General features: G+C 39.6%; 1 protein-coding gene across 4 annotated transcripts in view; it reads right to left on the reverse strand.

Moving 5' to 3' along the window:
* The window catches only part of GALNT7 (polypeptide N-acetylgalactosaminyltransferase 7), a 140,429-nt gene that overhangs the window by 2,117 nt on the left and 112,389 nt on the right, over positions 1-25,923 (reverse strand). For 2 of the 4 annotated variants that reach the window (XM_064273571.1, XM_064273574.1), the window contains 9 exons: positions 23,392-23,558; positions 16,572-16,702; positions 16,243-16,322; positions 13,829-14,011; positions 10,466-10,583; positions 8,650-8,772; positions 4,469-4,687; positions 2,851-2,949; positions 1,971-2,099 (listed from right to left, as the gene is read on the reverse strand). In XM_064273571.1, coding sequence (XP_064129641.1) covers positions 1,971-2,099; positions 2,851-2,949; positions 4,469-4,687; positions 8,650-8,772; positions 10,466-10,583; positions 13,829-14,011; positions 16,243-16,322; positions 16,572-16,702; positions 23,392-23,558 — 1,249 coding nt within the window. Of the gene's footprint in view, positions 1-1,970; positions 2,100-2,850; positions 2,950-4,468; positions 4,688-8,649; positions 8,773-10,465; positions 10,584-13,828; positions 14,012-14,161; positions 14,345-16,242; positions 16,323-16,571; positions 16,703-23,391; positions 23,559-25,923 lie in introns of all 4 variants that reach the window. The other 2 variants (XM_064273572.1, XM_064273573.1) reach the window with 2 other exon arrangements.

Here is a 25,923-nt window from a genome sequence, read left to right on the forward strand (position 1 = left end):
TTTTTTTTTTGCCATTACAGTATAACGTGCTTTACGTACTTTTTGAACCTCTATAGAGTCCACCCATTGGTGGGCCCCAGTGAATATTGAATAACTTCTAGTGCATAAATAGGAAACCCTGGTGGTGTAGTGGTTAAGAGCTACGGCTGCCAACCAACAGGGTGGCAGTTCAAATCCACCAGATGCTCCTTGGAAACCCTATGGGGCAGTTCTATTCTGTCCTATAGGGTCGCTATGAGTCGGAATCGACTTGATGGTGATGGGTCTTTTTTCCATGAATAAATGTGTCCTTTAAAATATCTAAAATATGTACATTCTGCTTTTATCTATTACTTCTTGATAGTAGTTTCTGGTCTGCCAGCCTTCTTTTACTATTTACAGTAGTCCTCACTTACCTGCCAGGGAGGCGTTCCAAGACCACCTGCGGATGCCTGAAACTGCAGACTGTCCTGAACCCTACATATATTATGTTTTTTTCCTATACATACACACCTATGATAAAGCTTAATTTATAAATCAGGCACAGTAAGAGATGAACAATAACTAGTAATAAAATAGAACAATTATAGTGTAATAAAAGTTATGTGAATGTTGTCTCTCTCAAAATATCTTATTAAGTCAAGAATGTTCACCTTTTCCCTTAAAGGACTTTACGGCTTGTCTTTGGCATGTCCGAATTGCCAGCATTACTAATCTTGCACTTTGGGGCCATTAATTAAAACTAGGGTTACTTGAACACAAGCACTGTGATATCCATACTGCAAGTGGATCTGATAACGGAGATGGCCACTAAGTGACTAACAGGTGTAAGCGTTGAACACACTGAACGAAGGGATGATTCATGTCCCAGGTGGGTAGGATGGAGCGGGACAGTGGAGGCAGCTGGTTGGCAGATTTCTGCGGCTGACCATGGGGAACTGAAACTGGGAAAGCGAAACCGCAGATAAGGGGGGGACTACCTTACTAATATTGTTCTGCCTTCCTACCATTTGTTGCTATTATTCATCTTTCTTTGTGAAAATAAATGCTTTGTACTTCAGGATTTATGTTAATCTCCTCTTTCCTAACTTGTTATGAGAAAAAAATCAGCAGCGGAACATGTGTTTACCACTTCAAACTAATTATTCATGAATAATAATAACTGGGACTATTAAGCTGGGTCATAATATCATTACTACATAGCAAACAAGTGCTTACATAACAGATGGAGTATGATAACACACATTAGGTGAATAAGTAAAGTTGAGGGTTGCCAGGTTATTTCAGTTTGGGGCAGCTTTCCCAACTTTTTCATATAAATTGATTTATCTTACTTAAGTCTAGACTTTGGAAGCTATACATAAACACATTAATATGTTGGAATCCTCAATTTGCCACCTAACTTTTAAAACTCACTCCTGAAACAGAAAAACTGCCCTAGCCAGTGTCAAATGAAAACCTAAACTTGACCTTTAAAGCAGACAACTGCTACATTTATCATGCTTTATTTAGAGAACAACAATGCTAAGGACCTTGTAAAGGCCTAGAGGTCCAACATTTTCATTTGCTTGTTTCTATCTCCACCTGCTGGATGACATGAAATATAAACCAAATATTTTTATGGTACAAGTATGTATGTATCTTACTTCAGTGAATTACTCATTTAGATTTTAAAAATTAGATTTTGATACTGGAATGGTGATGATTGCCTCACTGAACACCGATTTTCCTGTGTTACTGAAATCAGCAGGGGGCCTTCCTGGACATCATTAGAACTTCATTACATGACAATATTGCACCAGAGAATAAAAAGTGGTGCTTCAATATGGAACAATGTGTAGGAAAACCTATATGAATGCCTACATGAGGGGAAAATGAAAGTTAATTTGAATGTAGGTTTTAAGATTTATTCATCTAAATCCTACATGCTGGGTGTTTTAAAAAATAAAATAGCATATATTATTATTTCAGGAGTTGAAATTGCAGAATACCTTGAAGTACTGCCATTCTTTAAATTCATTTAGGTTGCAGTGTGTAATCATAACTTTTGATCCATCAGGGCCCTTTGTCAAACACTGGTCATACTGCATGAGTTGATTAGCTTCATTGATTCGGAAAAGCTACAAAAAAAAAAAAAAAAAAACAAAAAAGAGAGAGAAAGAAAAAACAAAAAATAACAAGCATTGCCCCTACTGATATACATAAAAACGAAACAATTTCTATCAATGAACTCAACGGCTGTCTTATTTTTCTGTGTGTTCAGAATTATAAGTTCAAAGACAGGAACTATATTTAGCCTGATGTCAGTGAAGACTCTCATCAGCATTCAAACGACTATGTTCTTCAGCCTCTCAGACACAGAGTGGGTATTAGTACGTACTTATTATGTATTAACAGTGCGAGAAAGTGAAAAAGTGGAAATACATTGGATCAATAAATCTGATAATTGCTTCACAATCTAAATTAGAGGCAAGAAAAATACCCATATAAGTAAGAAAACATATTTGTGAAATAACACATTTTGGTGGTAACACCTCAGTTCACTGAAAAAAATCTTGTGGCTCGCTGAACAATATTTTGCCAATACAGCTGTTAGGGGGCCAGGCTTACATAGCTATGGTCGTGGCGGAAATACATACTTCCGCAAGAATATATTGTCATCTCTTAGACATAATTCCAGATTCTAACCGCTTACACGGAAACAGTGCTATGATCTCTCCCAACTGAGTGCATGTTTTAGCATTGTCGTTTGCACTGAATGCTTACTTTATCAAAACAAACCAAATTAATAAATTACAACCCCGTGATCAGTAAGCCTGGCGGCTGGCTCTCAACGCAGATGACTTTAAACACCGAAGTCAGGTTATTTACCTGATTCCCTCCCATCCTGTGGCAAGGTCCTAGTTCCACAAAACCTCCGTTTGTCTTCCCCATACTATCAATGCAGTAAGCAGTTTCAAAACCTCTGATCTAAAAAATGAACAAAGAACCAACAAGTCAGACAGCAGCAGCTGAGCTTTAATAAGCTTTAGCATCAGGGTCTTAGAAGAAATACAACCAGAATGCTCTATAGAAGCGAGGGTAGCACGACTCTGGCTTACTTAACTCTGGACACGTCATCAGGAAAGACCAGTGGCTAGAAGAGGACGTCGTGTTTGGTAAAGCAGAGGGTCGGGGAGAACGAGGGACCCCTCGATGAGATGGACTGACACAGCAGCAATGACAAACTCAAACGTACCAAGGATCACGAGATTGGCGCAGAACTGGGCAGTGTTTCCTTCTGTTATACATAAGGTCACCATAAGTCAAAGCCGACTTAATGGCAACTAACGACAAAGCATCAGACTGAAAGAGGTTCGTGTTAAATACTGCAGCTCACCGGGAAAATCTGGCGATGTGCAGTGCCAAGTTATTACTGTACTGGCTGTCTTTAAACAGTTTATAGCACACCAGACATCTTTGAAATCATTCATGGTATTGAAATAAGGGCGCTGACCTATAGATTTCTATAAAACACCACAGAAGAAAAAAATAATAAGATGCTATTAAACAGAAAAAAGGACCCTGCTTGTTTTGTTTTCTCTCCAGATTTTTTTTTTCCAGAAGAGTGACTGGCATATGGTAGACCCTCAACAAATATTTGTTCAATAAATAATTAAGAAAGGACACGTAGACTTCAAAGTTCAGAGCAAGTTTAGTATACTTGTGTTGTTGTCGTTAGGTGGCGTCGAGTTGCTTCTGACTCACCGCGAACCCACGCACAACAGAGCGGGGCGGAGCTGTGACGCAGCAGTGCAAGGCGCGTGGGTGGAGGCGGTCAGAAACGAGGCTACAAAGACAGGCTGGAAGAAGCCAAGTAATGGCAACACAGGCTAATGCCTTTTCTGATTTCAGTTATTTTTGGTGACCATTCATTCATTCATTTGACAGCGTGGTTTGAGTGCCTACTACCGATGGGCTTTCTGCCTTAGTCCACTGGGACCCAGTGGTGAACGAGGTCCTGAAGTACTTAAAGGCTGGCTGCAAGGCGGCAACTTGAGGTGTGATGGGAACACGTGCAAAGGGCACAGAACTGAATCTTTTTCACGGAGTGGGGAGGAGTAAGAGAGGCTTTTCAGTACTGGTGATCTCTACGTCAGAGCAGTAGGGTACACTGGAATTAGTCAAGAAAAGGGAGCTGGAGTGCAGGACAGGGCGTGGGAGGAGCTGCAGGAGGAGAGCGGACGGTGCTCCAGACCGGGGAGCCACATGTGCAAAGACTCAGGGGGGCGCAATGTGCTCATGGAAACTTGCGGGCAGAATGGGTGGCTGGGTAGCCAGGGTAGTGGTAGCTGTCTAGTGAAAAGGTAGTAGAAGTTACCAGACCACTCTTACCCAAGATTTTCCTCAAGACTTTTCATCTTTCACTTGTGTTTCTGTCTTTCACTGCCTTCTCCCAAACTAGTCTCCAAACATATACTCTGAGCCCTAAATACCAGCTGATACTCACCTCTCCCCACTCAACATTTTTGGGTGGTAAAGGGTAGTGTGACGTGATATCATAGGCAATTTCTTCCATGAACCATTTAAAACTTTTGCAGTTGTGATCTTCTCGAAATTTTTTCAGCTCAGATATATCCCCGTACGGTAATGCCTTTGATTCAGGACGACTAGCATAGAAATAGTCTTTGTATTCATCCCACCACACCTCTACAACTCTAACATAATTCTGTGAAAAAGAAAATAAATATTAATAAAAGAAATAAAAATGTGTAACATCATAAACAGCCCATCTCAGAGACATGAAATATAACCAACATATAGCAAATTCATTTCAGTGGGACCTGCCATTTAATTAAACAACAAATGCAACTAAGCTAATGACTCTGTCATTTGCTAAGGATAAAGATGTCATGCGTATTCAACCGAAATGCAGTGATATAAATACGGATCTGATATTACTGAGCTGGAAAATCATATATTATAAAATCATCTATTCTCTCCTGTTTCTAGAGGAAGAAACTGAAGCCCAGAGAAGGTTTATGAAAGTCCAGCTAGACTCCAGTTCTCCTTCCAGACTATTCTCTTTCTATCAGAAACTCACTACCAGCCTGTGCAATAAAATCTCATTTCAGGTTAAAACCTCATTTCAGAAACGATCATGAAAAAACAATAGCTCTGTTTAATAAAACACTTTTTTTGCAGGTGGCTCTGTTGATCTTGTTACAATTATAATAGAACCATTTTACTACAACTCAGAATTAACTGGCTATTTCCCCCAGGTAGTGAACTTTAAGGGAAGGCTGCTAAAGTACAATAAAGCAAACTTGACAAGGTGATAATTGACAAAGATCTAACTTGTAAGGTTTTACTGAGTGAATGAATGCGCGCGTGAATGTATGTCCTGGAATTAGTACACACTCAGTCTATCCCCTTGATCCCTTGCTGACATCACATGTCAGCAAACTTTTTCTATAAACAGCCAGCTAGTACATATTTTTTGGCTTCGTGGGCCATATGGCCTCTGTCACAACTACTCAAATCTGCTGTTGTAGTGAGAAAGCAGTCAGATGACATGCGAATGCATGCATGTGGCTGTGCTCCAATACAACTTTAACAAAGGGCCAAACCTGGCCACTGTTCACTGACCACTGTTCTACATCACGAGTGCAACACCCATCGTTCAGATTAATTTTTCTAGGCTTCAAAAAAGTTTTTAAGGAGCAGTATCCCAGAAGACCATATGATATTATTGCTAAATATTCTGAATACATGTAGTGCCTGCGTTAGCTATACAGAGAAAAAATAGACAGTCCATGTCTAGATACTAAGGAACATGAAGAGCAGTGCACACACATAAGGTTAAGGCAATGAAAACAAGAACATTTAATTGCTAGGGGCAGAGAAAGCTAGAGAGGCATCACAGAGGAGCGTTGTTTAGCTCAATCTTGAGGGAACGGTCAGTAAGGTGGGAATGGTATTCAGGGCAAAGGGAAAGGCAAATGAAGTATGGCAGATCACAGTACATTTGGAGTCCTGCAAGGTGCTCATAGTAAATGGAACACAAGACTCATGGAGAGAAAATGTGCCTCAGTTTCCTTAAGAAGAGAATAAATATAGTCTTTATCTCAAAGTATGTCGTGAAAATTAAGAAGTTAATCTGAACAAAGCATCTTTATTTGTACACAGGGAGCCTCCAATAAGTATTTGCTACTATTAACATGACTATCATTGCTTTTTAAGAGCACTGAATTCTTTCTTGAGATGAGAAAAGGCTTTAAGCGGGGAATGACATGGATTTCATTTTTAGGAGAATAAGGCTGATGGCAAGTGGACGATGGACTGTAGGGGAATGAAACTGATGGCCGAGAGCCAAGTGGGAGGCTACTTAATACCCAAGGGAGAGAGATGAGGGCCTGAAGTAAGCACAGGAAGGGAGAGGTTTAAGAGCTATGTATGAGGTACAATCATTAAAGCTTGGGAAGGTGGGAGGTAAAGGAAAAGGACAATCATAACATGCTCTCTAGTTTTCATTCAGGAAACCCTGATGATGTAGTGGTTAAGAGCTATGGCTGCTGATCAAACGGTTGGCAGTTCAAATCCACCAGGCACTCCTTGGAAATTCTATGGGGCAGCTCTACTCTGTCCTATAGGGTCGCTATGAGTTGGAATCGACTCGACAGCAACGGGTTTGGTTTTTTTGGTTTCAGTTTCATTCATGGGTTGATAGAAAACATGGGAAAAGGAATAGCTTTTGAGGAAAAGTTAAAAAGTTCAGCTTTAACTATGTTGTGTGTACAATACCTGAGGGTCATCTAAGAGAAAAATTCCAGCAGAAAATTGGGCTATAAAGATCTGAAACTCAGAGGAGACAAACAGGATGGAGAAAGAGACATGGGGCCATTGGCACACTGGTGATTGAAGTGGATGGTGCTAAAACTGGAGAAAGTAAAGTGCCAGCACACACTAAGTGTCTGCTGATGGTACATTTATTGGATAGCTTTGATGACAGCTACAGTTCATTTTTTGAGTGGATAAGTATTTCCCTCTCATCATTTCCCTTTCCCTGTAGAAGAGAGCCTCCTGAACCAATCTGACTTTTTACTGTGGGTCCAAGTCATGACTTCGTGACTGCGGGTCCAACTCCAAAAGGAGGTTCTTTTCCTGCAAGGCCAATCAGCCCTAGTGTTAATTCGGTGCTATCTTTGTTTTATCACAGAAATTTTAATCTCACCCTCCGTTGTAGCTGAGACCCCATTTGACCATTTCTAAGATAATCTGGCCAGTCAGAAAGCTATGTTGTTTCTTAAAACCTCGCTGTTTTAGCTTCTGTTACTTTGAGAGCTGTCCCAAGTTGCATCTGCAGCCTATAAGGAACTTTCTTCTGCTTCTGACTTCATTAAGGTTCCCAGAAATTGAGGGGCACCAGAATCATATGCCTCCCAGAATTTATGAAAGAAGGTGAACCCAAAAACTTTGCCAGTGGTACAGGTCTTTGTCCTCCTAGCAGTGGGATATCTGACCTCCTGAAACTTCCTTGGTTCGTTCTGGAAGTGGGTAACTCTAGCATGGTGGGACAATTACCAGATCAATGGCATATCTTCAGGACTACGCTGTCTTCAGCTACCCTCCCGAGCTAAAAACTCTTGTTCTGTTGGAATAAGGTGACTGTGGTATGTCTCATTTTAGGGGTACTGGAGAGATAACCTACAATGTACAGAATGGTAGGGATAAATAACGGAGAAACTAGAACTATGACTTTCCAATAACTGCCTGGGGAGGGACCCTTATCCACTACAACAGCCCTTCAAGTTAAAGTTACATTTCACTCAGAAAGCCTTCAACTAACTTTTTTTTTCCTGTAGGTCCATGAGTTTTGATAAAATATAGATTAACCATTTTAGTGATATGTCTATGGACCAGAAATATGACTTTAATACATTACTCATATCGAAATATCACTCATTACAATAAAACAATTTGCTTGTCCCAGTGAAAAATGTTATGGAATTTTTGTCTATTTCATGTGAAAGAGGTGGGAGAATTTGGAGGCAGAATGTAACAAGAGAGAGGATATCCACAGAAATTTGTAAATCTTTGAGGGACAATAGGTAGTATTATAATACTACTCGATAACTTGATTTTTTTACTAAACAAACTTCTAATATGATTACCTTCATTTTCTAAAACAGATAAAAATAATATTTTACTTATATGTGAATACTAGAAGCTGGTATTTTCCTTTCTACTACTTATCTACAGAAGCGTCAGTTCTTAAATTTATCTGAGATGTCTTCAGGGAAGACATTCAATATAGAAATTCTAATTAGAGTGGGGTATATAAAAAAAAATTTTTTTTTTCTTCTTTTTTTATATAACCAAAGGGACGGCAGTTTGAATCCACCAGGCGCTCCTTGTAAACTCTATGGGGGCAGTTCTACTCTGTCCTATAGGGTCACTATGAGTCGGAATCGACTCGATGGCACTGGGTTTTTTTTGGGTATATAACAATGTTTAAAAACAATACGATATTTCATGAATAAACACGGTCTAGGTTAAAGGTGTGGACAAGCGTGACTGCTTAAGAGATTTACCCTGCTTAGTGAGCTAACATCTATTAAGTGACTACCACAGGATACGATACATAAATGCTGGTTCTCTAGCTTGTTCCCTCTTGGTGAACAGACTCACCTTTAGGGTTGGAGAAGACCCAACATAAAGGGGTGGAGGATTTCCTTGCCAGCCCTCAAGACGGTAGATATGTCCCACACGAGAACACGGGACAAACAGTAATTTGCCACCACACTGCCATATCTACCAAGGAAAAATACACATGGAATTGTTTCAAATGCGAAAAAAAGGTTTGTTTAATAAACTGAAATCTAAATTGGATATAATGTCCACAAAGAGTTCATAAACCAAACAAATCCTAAAATAATTTGCTTGTTTTTAAAACTTACATAACAACAAAGACGGCAATAGGAAATACAGCAATAAACTGCTACTAAAGGGCCTCTTCCAATATACGTATAGCTCCTAGCGACCTTTTCCCAGTGTAACCTTGCAAAGTCATGCTGATTCTTCATTCCTAACATCATTTACCATTTCCATTGCTAATACAGTATTTCCCACCTGGGTGATTATTATAACCTCTTAACTGGGTTCTTCACCTCCAGCTTCTCTCTATTCAACTCTGTCCTTGTTTATAGCAAGCAGATTATTCTAGCTGAAGGGCAGCTTTGGGTCATGTTATTCCCTTGATTTATCTTTGGTGGATTTGCGTTGCTTATCAAATTAAGTCAAACTCTCTTAGCTTAGCATTTAAAGATCTCATCAATATGGTCCTTAGGTACCTGTCCACTTTATCTTCTTATACGTACATCCTCCTTAGTCACTCTGCCTAAGTCTGCCTAACTGTGCTCCTTAGTTTCCTGACTACATTCTTCATGTTCTCGCCTTTATGCCTTTCTTGTCTATCTGCGTATAAGCCCTCCCTCCCGTTATCTCAGTTTGCTGATATCATGCCCATCTTTCTAGTTCTGCCTCAGATTCTGCCTCCACTGTGATGCTGTTTCTTAATCATACCAACTGAATGCCATCCTGCCTTCTTAGCGTTATGTACCTGGGTGGAATTCTACTCTTCTCTTATAGGCTGTAAGCTCCTTGAGAGCAAGGACTGAAATACTTCTACCCCTCACTGTGCTATGCCTGGGACTGCTACGACAGGAAATAAGAAGCATCTGTTCAACTCAAACTATGATAGAGGTCTCTGTCGCCGCTACCTTTTCACTCTCTTTTGGGGCGGCGTTAGAGCACAGAAGGTGTTACTGCGCAGGAAGTAAGGTGTTACTGAGGAGGAAGTAAGGTGTTACTGAAGAGGAAGTAAGGCACTACCGGCAGCGACTAAGGCGTTACTCCAAAAGGGCTAACAAGGTGCCACAGCAGAATGGCTAAGGTGTCACGGCGCAGAGAGGAAAGCGTTTAACTGCGCAAGGACCAAGGCGTCATTGCACAAGGCCTAAGGTAGTATCGCTTCAGGACTGCCTCAATAACGGGGAAGGTGCTGCAGGAAGGGAGCTGTAATGCCAGCCTGAGGGTGCACAGTCACTGTTGGCATCTGCTTCTGTTTCAATCATCATGTCCCATAGTGATAAAGGATGACTACGTCAGTGGATGGTGAAACCGTGGCCCCAACACATGCAGAGTCCCCAAAGGGTTTCTATAACAAATAGCTCCAGTGTATAAAAGCCTTGGGGGTGGGAACAAAGATTTTCATTTCTGAAGCTTGATGGCCTCAATTTTGAGCCAAGCTATGTAAGTATGTGGTAAGTTTGAGGTTGCACTTTGCTTTATTTCCTCAAAAAGCATACATTTTTGTTAGTGATTTCTTATAGTTTGGAGAAATGCATTATACTGTGTTTTTTTTTCCCAAAGAAATCAGCTTAACTGAAAGTCACAAAAGTCAGTAAATTCTTATAAAACTGCATGTGCTTAAATGAAATCCTACCTTGTATGAGATCTCGAAGTTTTCGCCACCCCAAATTTGAAGACCTGGATCATAGAGACCCAATTCAAAGAAGAAGTCTCGTTCAATAGCAAATAATCCTCCAGCCATGGCTGGAGACCTAAGAGAAAGAAACAGTGCATTCGAACCACAATATCCCTACACCCAGAGACAAGATGCGTTTTGGAAAACAGCTTAATAATCCACAGAAAAGAAAAAACTGATGGCCAAACATTAAGAAATTATAAAGTCTTCACAAAACACTGTTCATAATTCCTTCAAGAATTTACCATGATTTAGAACTGAAACTGAATTACATACCCATAAAAACAAAACCAAACCCATTGCTGTCCAGTCAAGGCCGACTCATAACCAAAAAACACCAAACCCAGTGTCGTCCAGTGGATTCCGACTTATATCTGCCCCATAGAGTTTCCAAGGAACGCCTGGCGGATTCGAACTGCTGACGCTTTGGTTAGCAGCCGTAGCACTTAACCACTACGCCACCAGGGCCAACTCATAGTGACCCTATATAGTTCATTACAAATTAGAGCACTGCTTCATTTCTCCATTAGAGGGCGCCTTGGTTCCTCTGTTGATTTAAAAATTAGGCCTTAGTTTCAGTTCAAGAATTCTCTCTCTCCTGAGAACATCGAGCCATACAGCTGTGGTCTGCTAACTGTTCCTGCAGTGATTTATGAGTCATTCTGGGATGAACGAAACCATACACCGTGGAAGTAGTCTGTCATTTTTTAATTTTATAGCTCAGGGGCTTGCCAAATAAGGGTGTAAATCATCATAGAAGAGCCACAGTTCATTCAAAGTTTGCAAATGTAGCAGAGAAATGACACAGGAGAATCAGACAGAGCTATTTACTGTGTCAGGAGGTTGGAATGCAAAAAAAGGTTATTTGTGGGGCTTACTGAAATGGGATCTTGAATTTCGTGCTTACTGGGGATGAAGAGAAAAAAAAGACTTGGTAGCTTTTTAGGGGACAAGTCACTTCCATCACTGAGAGAACTGACAGCTGTGATAATTTTCATCCTGCTCCCTGGCTCCCGGGGAGGCATCGAGGACCGTGATTCTCATTAATGCATCACGATTCTTAACTAGATCCTCCTATTAGGGTATCTTTGTGGTCATCACACCTGACAGCCAGTCTGTCACTATCAGTAAATCCTATTGATTCCACCTTGAAAAGATACCTTGATTCTGCCTACTTCTTTCCAACTTCACTGCTGCCGCCATAGACCAAGCCACCATTGCTTGGACCATGGCAGTTACCTCCCTCATTTGTCTCCTTTCTTCTCCTCTGTCCCCATCCAAAGCTCATCTCCACAGAGCAGCCAGAGTAAGATCCTCAACAAGGACCTGCAGGATGCTCTACTCTCCAGGCTCCCCTTGCACCCTCTTCCTCTAGCTCTTCACTGCTCTGTCAAACCCCCTTCTGTCGAAGGACCTTCATCTACGCTGCTCGCTCTCCTGAGACAGTCTTCTCCCTCCTCAGGTCTCAGCCTAACCAACACTTCAGTCAGGGGGCCCTTTCCTGATCCTCCAGGCTGGGTTAGGTTCCCCTTTTCAAAAGGTCCAAGTTCCCTGTACTTTTTTGTCTTCATGTTACTTCTCATGGTTGCTGTTCCAGGGTTGTTTAAGGTCTGTCTCACCACTATATTTTAAGTGCCATGAGGGAACATACGTTTTTAGATTTATCCCCAGAAAACAGTGTCTGGCACATAGTAAGCACTCAGTAAATACTTGTTGAATGGGTAAGTAGTAAATTGAGTAATATTCTCAATACCATAGGAAAATCACATCGGGGAAAGTCGTTCTCTTATACATTTTCTTCTTAAAGCATGCTACCTGACTCACTAAACCGTACTATCGCATCTTTGGTTGTATTTTAATGTCACATTTATTTCGTTGTCATTTAAAATTAATCTGTTATAACTGTGCTGGTTTGATCTTTAAATGTATTCCCACTCATCTCAGTATATATTTGAAAATGCATCTTAACATGAAAACTGGTGAGTTACGTTAAGTGAAATCTTTAAATTTTTCTAGATCACTTTTTTAATTTCTTTATTAGCCCATGGAATTGGAAGAAATATGAATATAATCAGCAACCTTTGTTTTTTCTCCCAGAAATTGTTAGGTTAAGTGGGTAGGAAGTGAATTCCTGGACTATTTAGAATATGAACGTCAAATGAAAATTTGGGAAGTATCAAATAAAACTTGAAAGTTCTATAATTTCCTTATGTTTGCCATCTTAGGTAAGAAGTTGCTGTATCTTCATAATCATGACATGCCCGAACCCCACTATTACCCCATTACCCGTTGCCATCGAGTTGATTCCAACTCATAGTGATCCTACAGGACAGAGTAGAACTGCCCCATAGGGTTTCCAAGGAGCGTCTGGTGGATTCCAACTGCCAACCTTTTGATTAGCAGCTGTAGCCTTTAACCACTGTGCCACCAGGGTTTCCCCGAACCCCACTAGCATTCCCATAAAGAGAGGTCTTCCACGATCAGCAACGTAACAGAGAGACAGAGATCAAAAGCAGAACCATAAGGTCAGAAAAATAAAATCAGACATTTTCTGGAAAAGCTTACACTAACATTTAAGCAGGTATTTCTTTTGGGGGTAGTTTTTTGAATGATAGTAAAATATTCCATTTAAAAGGCCAAAAGACAAGAGTAGCAGAAATTGTTCTGTATGAAGAACTGTAAGCAGGACAAAAGCTGATTTTTGGAATAAAGTTTCTTTCTAATCAAGTCCTCTTCTGAGAATGAGGCAATAAAGGGTTTGATGTAACAGTTCCAAAGTCATGTATTTTTATTCATCAGATTTAACTGGTACCAAATTAGTATTTGAGAGCTAGCATATAAAATAAAACAGAGGGAAAAAAAAAAAGAAAACAAACCATAAATCCCTTGCTAGTGCCTTTCACTGTTAACATTAAACCCAGGCATCAAAGTGCAAATAAAGTCTTGGATTTTAAGGAATTTATGTATTTTAAATGGACAGAAGAACATTAGCATCCAAAGAATAAAGTTTGATGCCTAGTCTACTAGGACAAGACAGCAACATTTTCTTTTTTTCACTTGTACTTGGAACTTATACCACAGAACATTATTTTCTTTTCCCAACAAAGAAGTGCAATTCCGTAGCGGAGCTTGCATTCAGGGTAAAATCAGTTGAGGGAGCAAAAACGTGGATTCGAAGTTCTACGATAGTGCCAGCAGAGAAGTCCTTTCAGAATCGGAGACAGCATCTACAGTTTTCAGGGCACATTTCAGCTTAGCAGGACGTTAGTAGATTAGCAACGACTTTAGAAAAGAAAAACATGTAAGTGATTTAGTGATTACCGATATGGTTCAGTTTTTGTCTTTCTCATTCTCTTCTCTCGCTCGGTCAGAGGCACCCGTTTCCAGAGCATACTCCAATCCCATGCTCCTCGGGCATACCCATCTTCATCACCACCCCCTTGGGGTACAATTTCATATGTGTTGCCATTTATGACATCTATAATCGGCACAGTGCAAACGGCTCTGTGTTGTGTTGATGATGGCAGCAAAGATGAAATGGGAGGGTGTGTATGGACCCACACATTTATACCAGTTCATGGAGAAGAAAAAAAAAAAAAAAAAAAGGTACTTAGATACACAAACATTCAACCAAAGAAAATAAGTCATCTTTACCGATAAGGTTCAGTTTTATGTTTTCTTTTGGCCTTTTCTTTGTGGCTCAGGGGAATACGTTTCCATAGTAAACTCCAGTCCCAGGCCCCTCTGGCAAAGCCATCTTCATCCCCACCTTGCTGTGGTTCAATGGAATAATCATTCCCATCTATGTAATCTATTAGAGGCACAGTACATGTAGTTCTGAAACATTTACAGAAAATGAAAAAGCATTTAAGAACCCAAAACTGACTAGTTTAGCCTACCTAACTACAGCATCTCTGTTTGTTGTTGATTTGCTGGTTTGGGCACTGGGAGGCTGTAACAGCTAATGGGAAAGAGAAGTAAAGGACTCTTCCATACATAAAGGCAAGGAGCCGGTTTCCATGAGGGAAGGCGAGAAGACATGCTTCCCTAAGCCCAGAGACAAACGTCAGGACAAAAGTCACTTCCTGAGCTTTAGAGCATTTTCTCGTTTTCACTTTGGTCCCAAAGGCAACTTTCTCTTGGTAATTCTCTATTAGTTACCAGATTTTCCCTCTCTAACCCTCATTAAAAATGTGTGTGTGTGTAGACAGTACTCGCTACATTCTTAGCAGTTCTCCCAACTTCTTATTGCTTTCTATTTCTACTAAAAATGTGTTTCAGTACTTGATTTTCCTCTCCTACCTCTGAAAACAGCTTTTGTTGTTAAAAAAAAAAAAAGAACCATACTCTTGCTTAAAGAACAAACAAGCAAGCAAAAAGTCCTTAAAGCCTGCTAAAGAATTTAAGTAATGGCCTGAAAATTTGGAGCACGGAATTCCTTTGTATTTGGGCTTCATGAAAATGCTAGTCCTCTCCAGCCAGTTAGATGTAGAGTCAGCATCACAAAGAGGTACGCTGCTTGCTTCACTGCTCATCTTATCTGCAAGGACTTTAAAATGCATTTCTTAAACTGGAGATTTTGGCTTTTCTTAACCACGTAAAGTCAAGTTTTTTGGATATTTAGAAACCAAGGAAAAGGGAAAAACCTATGGGGTTTAGAACTTTGATGTGGGGGAAGTGGAGTCGGGAAAAGGGCTTTAATCCCCCCAGACAGTGAAGGGTCTCGGGTACAGGATCCACTGGAAACCCTCTTCCTTACCACCCAAAGGACTGCTGTACTCACCTGGGGAGGTGAGGGTAGTTCTATGTTATCTTACTTCTCATGATTCTCACGCTTCTAAATAAATACAGAGTCTAAATCGTTCCAGAGAGACTTTGGTTTAATTTATTAGCTACCTGATTAGAGGAAAATGACTGATTTTCTAAGCCTTAGTATCATCTTCAGTAAAATGGAGCTCAGAATACCTATCTTGCAAGGTTGCCTTGAAGATTAAATCAGCTAGCACGTGAAAAGTGTTTATGATAGGCCTTTACATCAAGTCTTCTGATGACTCAATTCTCCAGAGTTCTTCCTTTGACCCGTGCCATTTACCACAGGGACATGGTTTATTCTCCTAGATTCTGAAATAGTCAGAATTCTGGACTGGAAGCAGGGCAGCCTTTTGGGACTAGGAGATTAACGCTGCCGTCTCCTGTTTCAGACACTTTTGGAAATTTAATGGTGGTCACCACGTTTCCATGGAATAGTTGTCTATTTCTAACCTTTATAGTTTCTAAAGGAACCGAAGACTTGATGCAACTAACTGCTGGACTTACTACCAAAGATAATAATTTAAAAAGACATAAAAAATCAATAGGTTTAATTTCAAAGCATGTTTCTTCATATCTTAAAAAATTTTACCCCAGTTTAAAGGCGAGCAATTAATATTGCTCGTTGAAAAAGTTCTTGGAGATAGAGGAATTTTCTTCAATAACCCAACCACGAGGTGATTGCAGAGTGAGCCATCATCCTAGGCTTATCCCAAAGGCCTGAGCACCCACATGTGAATCAGCCCAGAGTATCAGACTAGCTCCACCCAAGGAAACAACTAGCTAAATGATAACACTTGAAAGGCAATACCTGATGTATTGAATGCAACTGGAATCAGAAGAATGAGAATATTATTAATCCTTCTAGGAGGAGGTTTACTTTTCAATCAGGAAAGAAAAAAAAAAAAAAAGCAAGGTAATGTTACCTGTCCTTAGATATGGGAGCTACAAGTGGTGCATACCAGTTAACTGCCACCTCACAGTGGGCATCAAGGTATATCAAAACCTTAAAAAAAAGAGGCAGGGTGAAAGAACACTCCTCATATACGGTACATCATATATCACACACAATTTAAAATTAGATGCTAATGAAAATTAGCATTATCTAGGCAATTCTGACACACAAGTTATCTATTTAAGCCAGTATTCTTATTTCAATTAAAAAAAAAAAAACTGAAGGATAATTTAAAATGTTTATGATCTTTTAGTTACCAAATCCAAAATGCTGACATGGAAGAAATCAAATGTTTCCTACCTGACCAAGTTTAGCCTTCTGAGCACCAATACTTCGTGCTTGAATTAAACCTTCTCTTCTCTCATTTCGAAATACCTTCACTAGGCCATTCCACAGCTTAATATAGTCATCGAGTTTTTGTTTTAAGTGTTCTATAAAAAAACAGAAATTCAAGGAACATTATAAGTTAGACTTATGTATGTAAACCAAATTATGCTATTATTTGTTTTAAAATATTTTATTGTGTCTTTGGCGAAAGTTTACACAACAAATTATGTTCCCCTTTAACAATTTCTATACATTTTGTTCAGTGACATTGGTTACATTTTTCCCAGTGTGTCAGCATTCTCATTATTTCTCTTTAGTGTTCTGTTTCCATTAATCTAACTTCCTTGCTCCCCCTCCTTACCTTCTCATCTTTGCTTTAGGGTAAATGTTGACCATCTGGTCTCATATAGATGATTATTTAAAGAAGCACAGTACTAATGGGTGATAAAAAAAAGAAACCCAGTGCCGTTGAGTCGATCCTGACTCATAGCGACCCTATAAGACAGAGTAGAACTGCCCCTTAGAGAATGGGTGATACTGATTACTTTATGAGCCAATCTATTATTTGGCTGAAAGGTGACGTCCAGGAGTGGCTCCAATTCCAAATTTAAAGGGTATCTCAGGGTGATACTCTCAAAAGTTATTCTAGTCTCTACCAGTTCATTGAGGAATCTGAATTTTGTTCTACATTTTTCTCCCATTCTATCCAGGACTATCTATTGTGTCCTTGGTTAGAATAGCCAGTAGTGGTAGCTGGGCACCATCTAGTTCTTCTGGTCTCAAGATAGATGCGGTCATGGTTTGTGTGTGTTATTAGTCCTGTAGACTAGCTTCTTCTTTGAGTCTTTGATTTCCTTCTTTCTCTTTTGCTCCAGATAAGTAGAGACCAACAGTGGTAGATTAGATGACCACTCACAAGGTTTTAAGATCCCAGACGCTATTCACCAAACTGGGATATAGAACATTATCTTCATGAACTATGTTATGCCAAATGACCAAGTTGTTCTATGAGACCATAGTCCTAAACCTTCAAATCCAGTAAACCAAACCCATGAGGTGTTTGGTTATGTCTAGGAAGTGTTTACAACTGTGCTCCGTATGTGCTTTATTACATATATATATACACATATATGCAGCAACACAAATATGTACATACCTATGCCTAGAGATACACCTATACGTGCACACTCATATACTCATATGTGCCTTCCTATACACATATATACATACATATCTACCTAATCAATGTATGTATTTTTTGGTTTTTATTATTCTTGTAAAATTGTATATTTTTATAGCATTTCCTAAAATCGTCTCTTATTCTTGGTATACTTAGTGTCATCATTTACCGTGGTCTGTACTCTTAGTTTTCCTAAGAAACAGGGATAGGCAACAGGTGCTTTGGGTGGTCAGTAATTTTACAGAGGCCAGATGGAGTGTTTAATCTATAAGGAAGTAAAGTGAAGGGTATTATTTGAGTAAAATTTGAGTTTATTATGCCTACAGTAAGCTAGTTAGCTTGCAAAATATCAAACATCCTTTTAAAATTAAATGTTAATTAAGTAAATGAGGACTATGGCTTATTAAAGTACATTAAAATGAGTTTAAATCTTTAATATCAAACTTAAAAGCCTTCAGGCACAACATTTTGTTTACTTTTGGCAGAAGCAATGGTTCAGGATTTTCGAAGATGCACTGTCTATACGTAATACTATGTGACGTCAATGCAATTCATATAGGGTCTAAACAAACAAACAAAAAAAACCCCAAACCAAACCTGTTGCTGTCAAGTCAATTCCGACTCAAAGCAACCCTACAGAGTAGAACTGCCTCAGAGGATTTCCGAGGAGTGGCTGGTGGATTCTAACTGTCAATCTTTTGGTTAGCAGCCATAGCACTTAACCACTGCACCACCAGGGCTCCATATAGAGTTTCACCACCACCTCACTGCCATCGAGTCGATTCTGACTCATAGTGACCCTATAGGACAGAGTTGAACTGCTCCATAGAGTTTCCAAGGAGCACCTGGTGGATTCGAACTTTGGAACTTTTTTGGTTACCAGTCATAACTCTTAACCACTATGCCACCTGGGTTTTCCCATACAGTTTATTTAAAATTTATTTCTGGGCATCTTTGACTAACCACAATCAGAGGTAAAGGTCTTGGTGTGATGAATATGGGTATCATTAAGACAACAAGCAAGAGATACCATTTTCTCTGTATTTTAAGCACCACCAAATCTAAAAGCACTTTTTTTTTCTTTCTTGATAATTTGGTAGAAAAAATGTTGTGTTATAAAAAGTAGACACATTTGCCAAAGTTCCCATCTTGGTCTCCTATTGCAAGAGAACAGCTTTGTTTGTATCACTATGAGCCCATGAAATTGGCTCATCATAGTCACGACTAACTCTTCCCAGATCCTTCAAAGAGGCTTCTTGAGGACACAAATTTAAAAAAAATTTTTTTTAAATTTGACCTATGAATACAAACACACACACACAAAAGCTGCAAGCTACTGCAGTTAAATGGGCAAATCAGACTGTATACTTAATACTTTACTCATTTTTAGGGACCTTTTTTTTTTTTTATTATTATTAGCAAGACACCCACACATGGGTATTCAGAATTGAGAAGAAAATTTTTCCCTTCTTCTATTCTGACGCCCAGCTTTAATGAGTATGATAAATAAAATTCTCATACTGAATTCAATTTTTTTCCCAGAAAATCTAGGTAATGTCCACTTAAAGTTAAAATTTGTTTTTAAAAAGCTTCTTCCTTTTCTTATTTTTTAGTCTGCATAGACCTATGTTATTATTTTTTTAAAGACCCAGCTTGAATTCTATTACGTGCATTTTTGGATATAAATAAATTCTTCATAGCCAGAAACAAGTTGGTGGCCTGTTCTTCAAATTTAGAATCTTGGGTAAGATGCCCCAAAAGGGAAGATGGTGAATCAAATGACTTCTGACTTCTTTGTGATCTGACACCGTGGTGGATCTGTTAAAAAACATTCCTTGCCTTTTTCTTGTGGGAAGGAGCCTGGGTGATGCAAATGGTTTGCGATTGGCTGCTAACTGAAAGATTGGTGGTTCGAACCCACCCAGGAGTGCTGCAGAAGAAAAGGCCTGGTGATCTGCTCCTGTAAAGAGTACAACTAAAAAACTGTATGAAGCAGTTCTACTCTATAACATGTAGGATGGCCATGAGTCGACCTGAACACAGGTAACAACAACAACAACTCCTTTAGGGGTGACTATCCATGCCCAACCCACTGAGGTCAGGCTAAGCCACGTGACGTGCTCTGGCCAATAAGATGTGGGTGGAAGTGACAGGGGTCACTTGTGATCAGGAGTGTTAAGAGCCGGCTTGTGTTTGACCATGTCTCTTCCTTCTCTCTGCCCCTACATGGGCCATGTCTGCGATGAGGCTGAATGCAGATGCAGAGGCGAGCCAGAGCAGACCCGCAGTGAACACACAGTCTGAGCAACAGACAACCCTTCCTGTTGTAGCCACAGAGTGGGGCCGTGTTCTGCCTCAGCCCAACTGAGCCTCAGCTGACTGACGCCCCTGTGTATGGAAGCATGCTGTATCTTGTTTAGAGAAGACTTCGTAATTTCCAGGAACCCAAGTGTTGTTATGAGTGCTCAGCTCCTTTGGGTCGTTTTATAGTAGTATTTTGTCTTTTAAAGAAAAATTATAACTCAAAGTTTTACTTTCTGAGTATATTGGGGAAAGAACAAGTCAAACTTTCACTGAAGTCAGACTAACCAAACACTATTTCATTTTACTGAGGGCAGGACTGACAGATTTTAAGGCTATTTTGAAATTGGGAAAACTAATTAAAGATCTTTTCTACTTCTGTTTGAGGGCACCCCAGGCATCTCTCTGCACACTCTAAGCTCAGCAGACCCTACATGTGATTACCCTCCAAATACATTACAAGAGGCTGAGTATTAGAGACTGGTAACAGCAGAAGCACTGACCGCAAAAACAGAAAGTCAAATGGGCAAAACTTAAGCCCCAAATTCTGCTCTCATTTTCTTGGGCCAAGCAGTTATTTTATGGTACATCTTCATTTTTTTTTTTTTTTAATGGATAATCTAGGCTTTCACCTGTATTAATAACATACAACCACCACCAGTTGTTGCTGAGCTGATTCTGACTCATGGCGATCCCTTTGTGTTAGAGGAGAACGGCTCCGTACCAGGGTGATCCCTTTGTGTTAGAGGAGAACGGCTCCGTACCGTGGCGATCCCTTTGTGTTAGAGGAGAACGGCTCCGTACCGTGGCGATCCCTTTGTGTTAGAGGAGAACGGCCCCGTACCGTGGCGATCCCTTTGTGTTAGAGGAGAACGGCCCCGTACCGTGGCGATCCCTTTGTGTTAGAGGAGAACGGCCCCGTACCGTGGCGATCCCTTTGTGTTAGAGGAGAACGGCTCCGTACCGTGGCGATCCCTTTACGTTAGAGGAGAACGGATCCGTACTGTGGCGATCCCTTTACATTAGAGGAGAACTGCTCCGTAGGATTTTCTTGGCCGTAATCTTTACGGAAGTAGATGAATTGCTGGGTGGGTTTGAACCACCAACCTCTAGGTTAGTAGTTGAGAGCAAACCATTTGTGCCACCGACGGTCTTAAAACGGTCTTAGGGGGTCTTAAAATCAGTACAATCCTAGACATGCGGTTTCTCAAAGTTATTTTTGAAGATTTAGATTTTTCCAAATCTAAAATATTATTATATCAACAATATAGCTTTAAAACATACTTTCAAATATTTCTCTTCAGACAGGAGTAAACATTCCTGTCATAGAAACTGCTACCAAGATCAGGTGTCGAAGCTAAACATACTTGATGTGACCAAAATGTTAAAGCTATACATTCTCTAGTCTGATTTAAAATGACTAGTTAAAAAAAGTCACCAGTTGCACAAAGATGAAAAGAAGAACATATAGACAGGCCAGATTTCTGTTTTTTTCCATGCCAACATATGTGGACAAGATCAAGATTCTAGTCATGTCCTTGCCGAAACAGCAGAGGTTTAACTAGTTATCCAGTCTGCAAAGGTTCTAAATTAAGTTTTGGGTGAAGCTTTTACAAAGCCACAACATTTGAAATGGTATTTTCACGCTACCTATGATCTGTCTTTATTCCTAACATTATATTCAGTGGTTATCACTACTCACAGAAATTCTCTGCAAACCTTATTTGCCAAAAAAGCAAATATCCTGTTGTTATTAAGTAGTCTGGGCTCTTTGGTCAATTTTCAAAGGTTTCAACTTACTTTTGTGACAAGCAAAGAAGAATTAATGAATACCCAGATGGGAGGCTCAGCAGCACAACTACATTTTTATGTAGCATGCTGATTAGGGGTCTGAGCTGCAGTATTATCTATCTTTTGATATTTATGTCATTTATGTCAGCTCACAATCATGTATCTACTTAAAGACAAAATTTAAAATTAACCTGAAAAAAAACCCCTGCACTTGTCTAGAAAATCACTGCTAAATCTCTCTTGCGAACTTGAACTAAGACTAAAATGTGCCTCCCTAAATGATGCAATAGCTGGTTCCGTTAAAAGAATTACAATAATTAGAAAAGGAATTTGGCTTGTATTCAATATCCTGAATCAAGTTTAGAACAATATAAGCTTTAACAGATGCTTCTTGTTATAAATAATAGTAGCCCATGGTTTTGGTCAAATTCAATATCATCATCATTCAAAATACAAAATAGAGGCTACAAAATAAGTACCGTATATAGATTTCAGCTTGACAACTATGGATGGAGTTTTGGGTGGCACTGCAATATACATGTAATTGCATTTTTCGGTCTTTCAGTAAATTACTTCTGTGACTAAAATTTTACAAAATTCAAGGTACAAAATATTGGTATAGAGTAAGACAGTAGTTAATACACAGACTGACGAGCTCATGAACTTGCATCTAGCTGTTAACTACTAGCTTTGTGACTGCTGGGAAGTTACTTACCATCTCTGAGCCTTCTGTGTGGAGATAATAATAATATCCAAACTACTGCCCTGAGATAATTTTTAAACCTTAAACCAAAACTGTACCCTGAGTCTTCTTAAAACCATAGTTCAACTTAACTAGAAAAGAATGTCTGCCTTGAGCATTGTGCTCTTTTAAGATCTATTCATATGGGATCAGACTGACAACAGTAACTTGAAAGGTTAGACAGGAAACTCAGGGGGCGGTGAATTTATGTTAATGGGGACGGAACAACTCAGAAAAGGAGGGTAACAATGGTTGCACAACTCAAAGCATGAAATCAATCAAAGTCACTGAACTGCACATGTAGAAATTGTTGATTTGGTGTATGTTCTGTGTGTATATTCTCAACAATAACAAATAAATTATTTAAAAAATAATAATACCCATTGCATAATGTTACTGTTAAAAGTTAGGATCAAACAAAATAATTCATATACCATGCGTGGCACAGTACCAACTTACTGAAAATAAGCTATTAATAAAAACCAGTTTCCATGGAGTCGATTCTGGTTCATGATGACCCCATGTGCATCACAGCATGTCCACAGGGTTTTCAGTGGCTGTGATCTTTCAGAATTAGATGACCAGGCCTTTCTTCTGAGGCACCGCTGGGTGGACTTGAAGCTCCAGTCTTTTGGTTAGCAGCCCAACATGTAAACTGTCCACCTAGGGACTCCAAACTACTAATAGATGTGAATCATTGACGTTTAAAGACTATTTCAAAATCACATTTTTGCAATTACTAATAATTAACTTGTTTTATAGATAAAAATGTTGATTACCTTTATTACTGAAATCATCAATCAACACGATTTCTGCTAAATATTTCCTTGGAGTCCTCTTAATTACACTGTGGACTGTTCTCATGAGGGTTGACCATCCCTCATTATGGAAGACAATGACAACACTGGAAGTCAGCAGGTTTTCATCATAATGCCAATATTTGCATCTGCAAAAGGGAAATTTAATCATATTTATTTAGAGGTAATCTATAATTTCTTGGTGCTAAACTTATTATGATTATGTTTTTGGATTGGATTAAATATTATTAACTAAAGTAAGTTAAAGAAATATAACCATTTTAACAGAAACACAAGACAGAAAAGAGAAGCTATGTGATGGAGTTACTCCTAGATAAAGGTACTTCCTAACCAACTGGTACTTACCTTGCGATAGAGAACTAATTTGTAAATTTATGTTTTCTCAGCTGGTTTTTTTTTTTCAGCTGGGGATGCTTACATTACTTAAAGCTTTCAGGTTTCTATATTCTTTTTCAAGATTAAGATCTCAGTTTATTTTCCTTTTGCAACTTGAGTTTTTGGTGCAAGGCACTTATTGCACTTACTTTGCATAAACCGCCATGTTTGAAAGGTGTCTGGTCTAATACGGCTCTAATATTCAGGAAAAACAAAACAAAGCAAAACAGGCTGACCTGAGGTATATAACAGGCATTCAAAAATTTACTGTTGAATGAATAAGCCAAGTTCTAATATTGGTTAGAGCCATTAGCTTGGCTAAAGAAGGAGCTTATTCTACACAAAACTATTCGAAACAACTGTAGTAGGAATGACGTTGCCAGAAGCCTTTTCCTTATTAGCAGGAAACCCCAAACTAAAACCAAACCAGTTGCTGCTGAGTCGATCCCAACTCATCGTGACCCCATGTGCCAGGGTAGAACTGTGCTCCATAGGGTTTTCAATGGATGATTTTTTGGAAGTAGACGACTCAGTGTGTCTTCTGAGGTGTCTCTGGGTAGAGTCGAACCTCCAATCGTCCGGTTAGCAGCCAAGTGCATTAACTGTTTGCACCATCTGCGGACAGTTCACTGAATTTCTCTCTCTTTCTCTCTCACACACACATTTATTTTTTCTGCTTCTGCTTAGCTGTAGAAGGAAAGCAATAGTGAGAACAAGTTAGACTAATGAGAATGATTGAGACCTGTGTTCCTTCTGCTGGAGTGAGTTCTCAGAGCTAGCTAGCATTTGGAGCCTATCGCCTCCTTAATAAGTGAAAGGGAAAGGTTTTTTATACCAAAAGTTTTCATGAAGCAATAAATAAGCTTGTACCAAAGATGAAACTGAATTTTAAACCAATCTATAGAGAAGCAGTAATTAACATTATCAGCTTGATTGTCTATAGCAGCTTTTAGAATAGTAACCATATCTAGGAAAGGGCCTGGCCTGATAAACATGGAAACAATTTTTTTCTCCAGGTGTTTATTTCCCTTTTAAAACTGGTCTAAATTGTCTATGCTCTTAGAGGTTATTTTTATAGAAAGGCAGATTGAGATTTTTAACCCATTTGACCTTATTTCTTCGATCTGCATTTTCTCATTAACTTATGTATTACGTACCTACTACGCTCCATGCTCTGTGCTAGGTGATAGAGATACAGGCATCAAATAAGACGGACATGGTCTCTGGCCTCATGAAGCCCACAGTCTTACAGGGGAAGAGAGATACGGAGCAAGTGTTTGTGCTTTCCCTGAGTGTATCAGTGCGGAAATGTAGGTTGCATATGACAAGTGGAACTCAGACTTGGGACATATGGTCAAGAAGGTCTCCTCTTGACAGGAAGGTGAGACCGGAAAGGTGATAAAAAAAAAAGTACTAAGACCAAGGAAGTAGGGAGGGAATAGGGGTCGGGGAGAGAAGACCACAAGATATACCTATGCTTCAGGCACTGTTCTATGTGCTTTACTTATATTAACTTATTTAACTCCCAATACCACTATAAGGTTGGTACTATTAATGCTCCCATTTTATCAAGGAGGGGACCGAGGCAAAGAGATAAATGATTTGCCCAAGATCACACAGCAAGTAAGTAATGGAGCCAAGAAACAAACCCAAGCTGTCCTGAATTTATACCAAATGGAAATGAGGTTAAACATAAAAGAAAAGGAGTACTATCTGTAGCTATGTATGAATGGCTAAGAATTGATCCAAGATGTAAGAATTGCTAGTGATTCACGCAGTGCGTACTAGGCACCCACAGAACTTCCTGTTGCGTGATGGGTGCACTTGTCCCTCCCCTCTTCCCTGTGCCTCACAGACAGGAGACAACCCTAAGAATGAGGAAGAGTGGTGGGGCACAGCACCTTTCAGCATCAAGGTAAACACAGAGGGCTTCCAAGTGTAATCCAAAGTCGGAAGGGGCCAAATCCTCTTTCAGAATAATGAGAACGTGGATCTTTCTAGCAGATGAGTGTTTCTGCGGAGAAATGAACTCAGGCAGTGTAGTAATGGCATCGGGGTGGGGCGTCAGACCTCCTCCTCTAACTTCACAGGCAGTTTAGTAATGGCATCGGGGTGGGG

The sequence above is a fragment of the Loxodonta africana genome, chromosome 21, assembly GCF_030014295.1.
Source record: "Loxodonta africana isolate mLoxAfr1 chromosome 21, mLoxAfr1.hap2, whole genome shotgun sequence".
Classification (NCBI taxonomy): domain Eukaryota; kingdom Metazoa; phylum Chordata; class Mammalia; order Proboscidea; family Elephantidae; genus Loxodonta; species Loxodonta africana.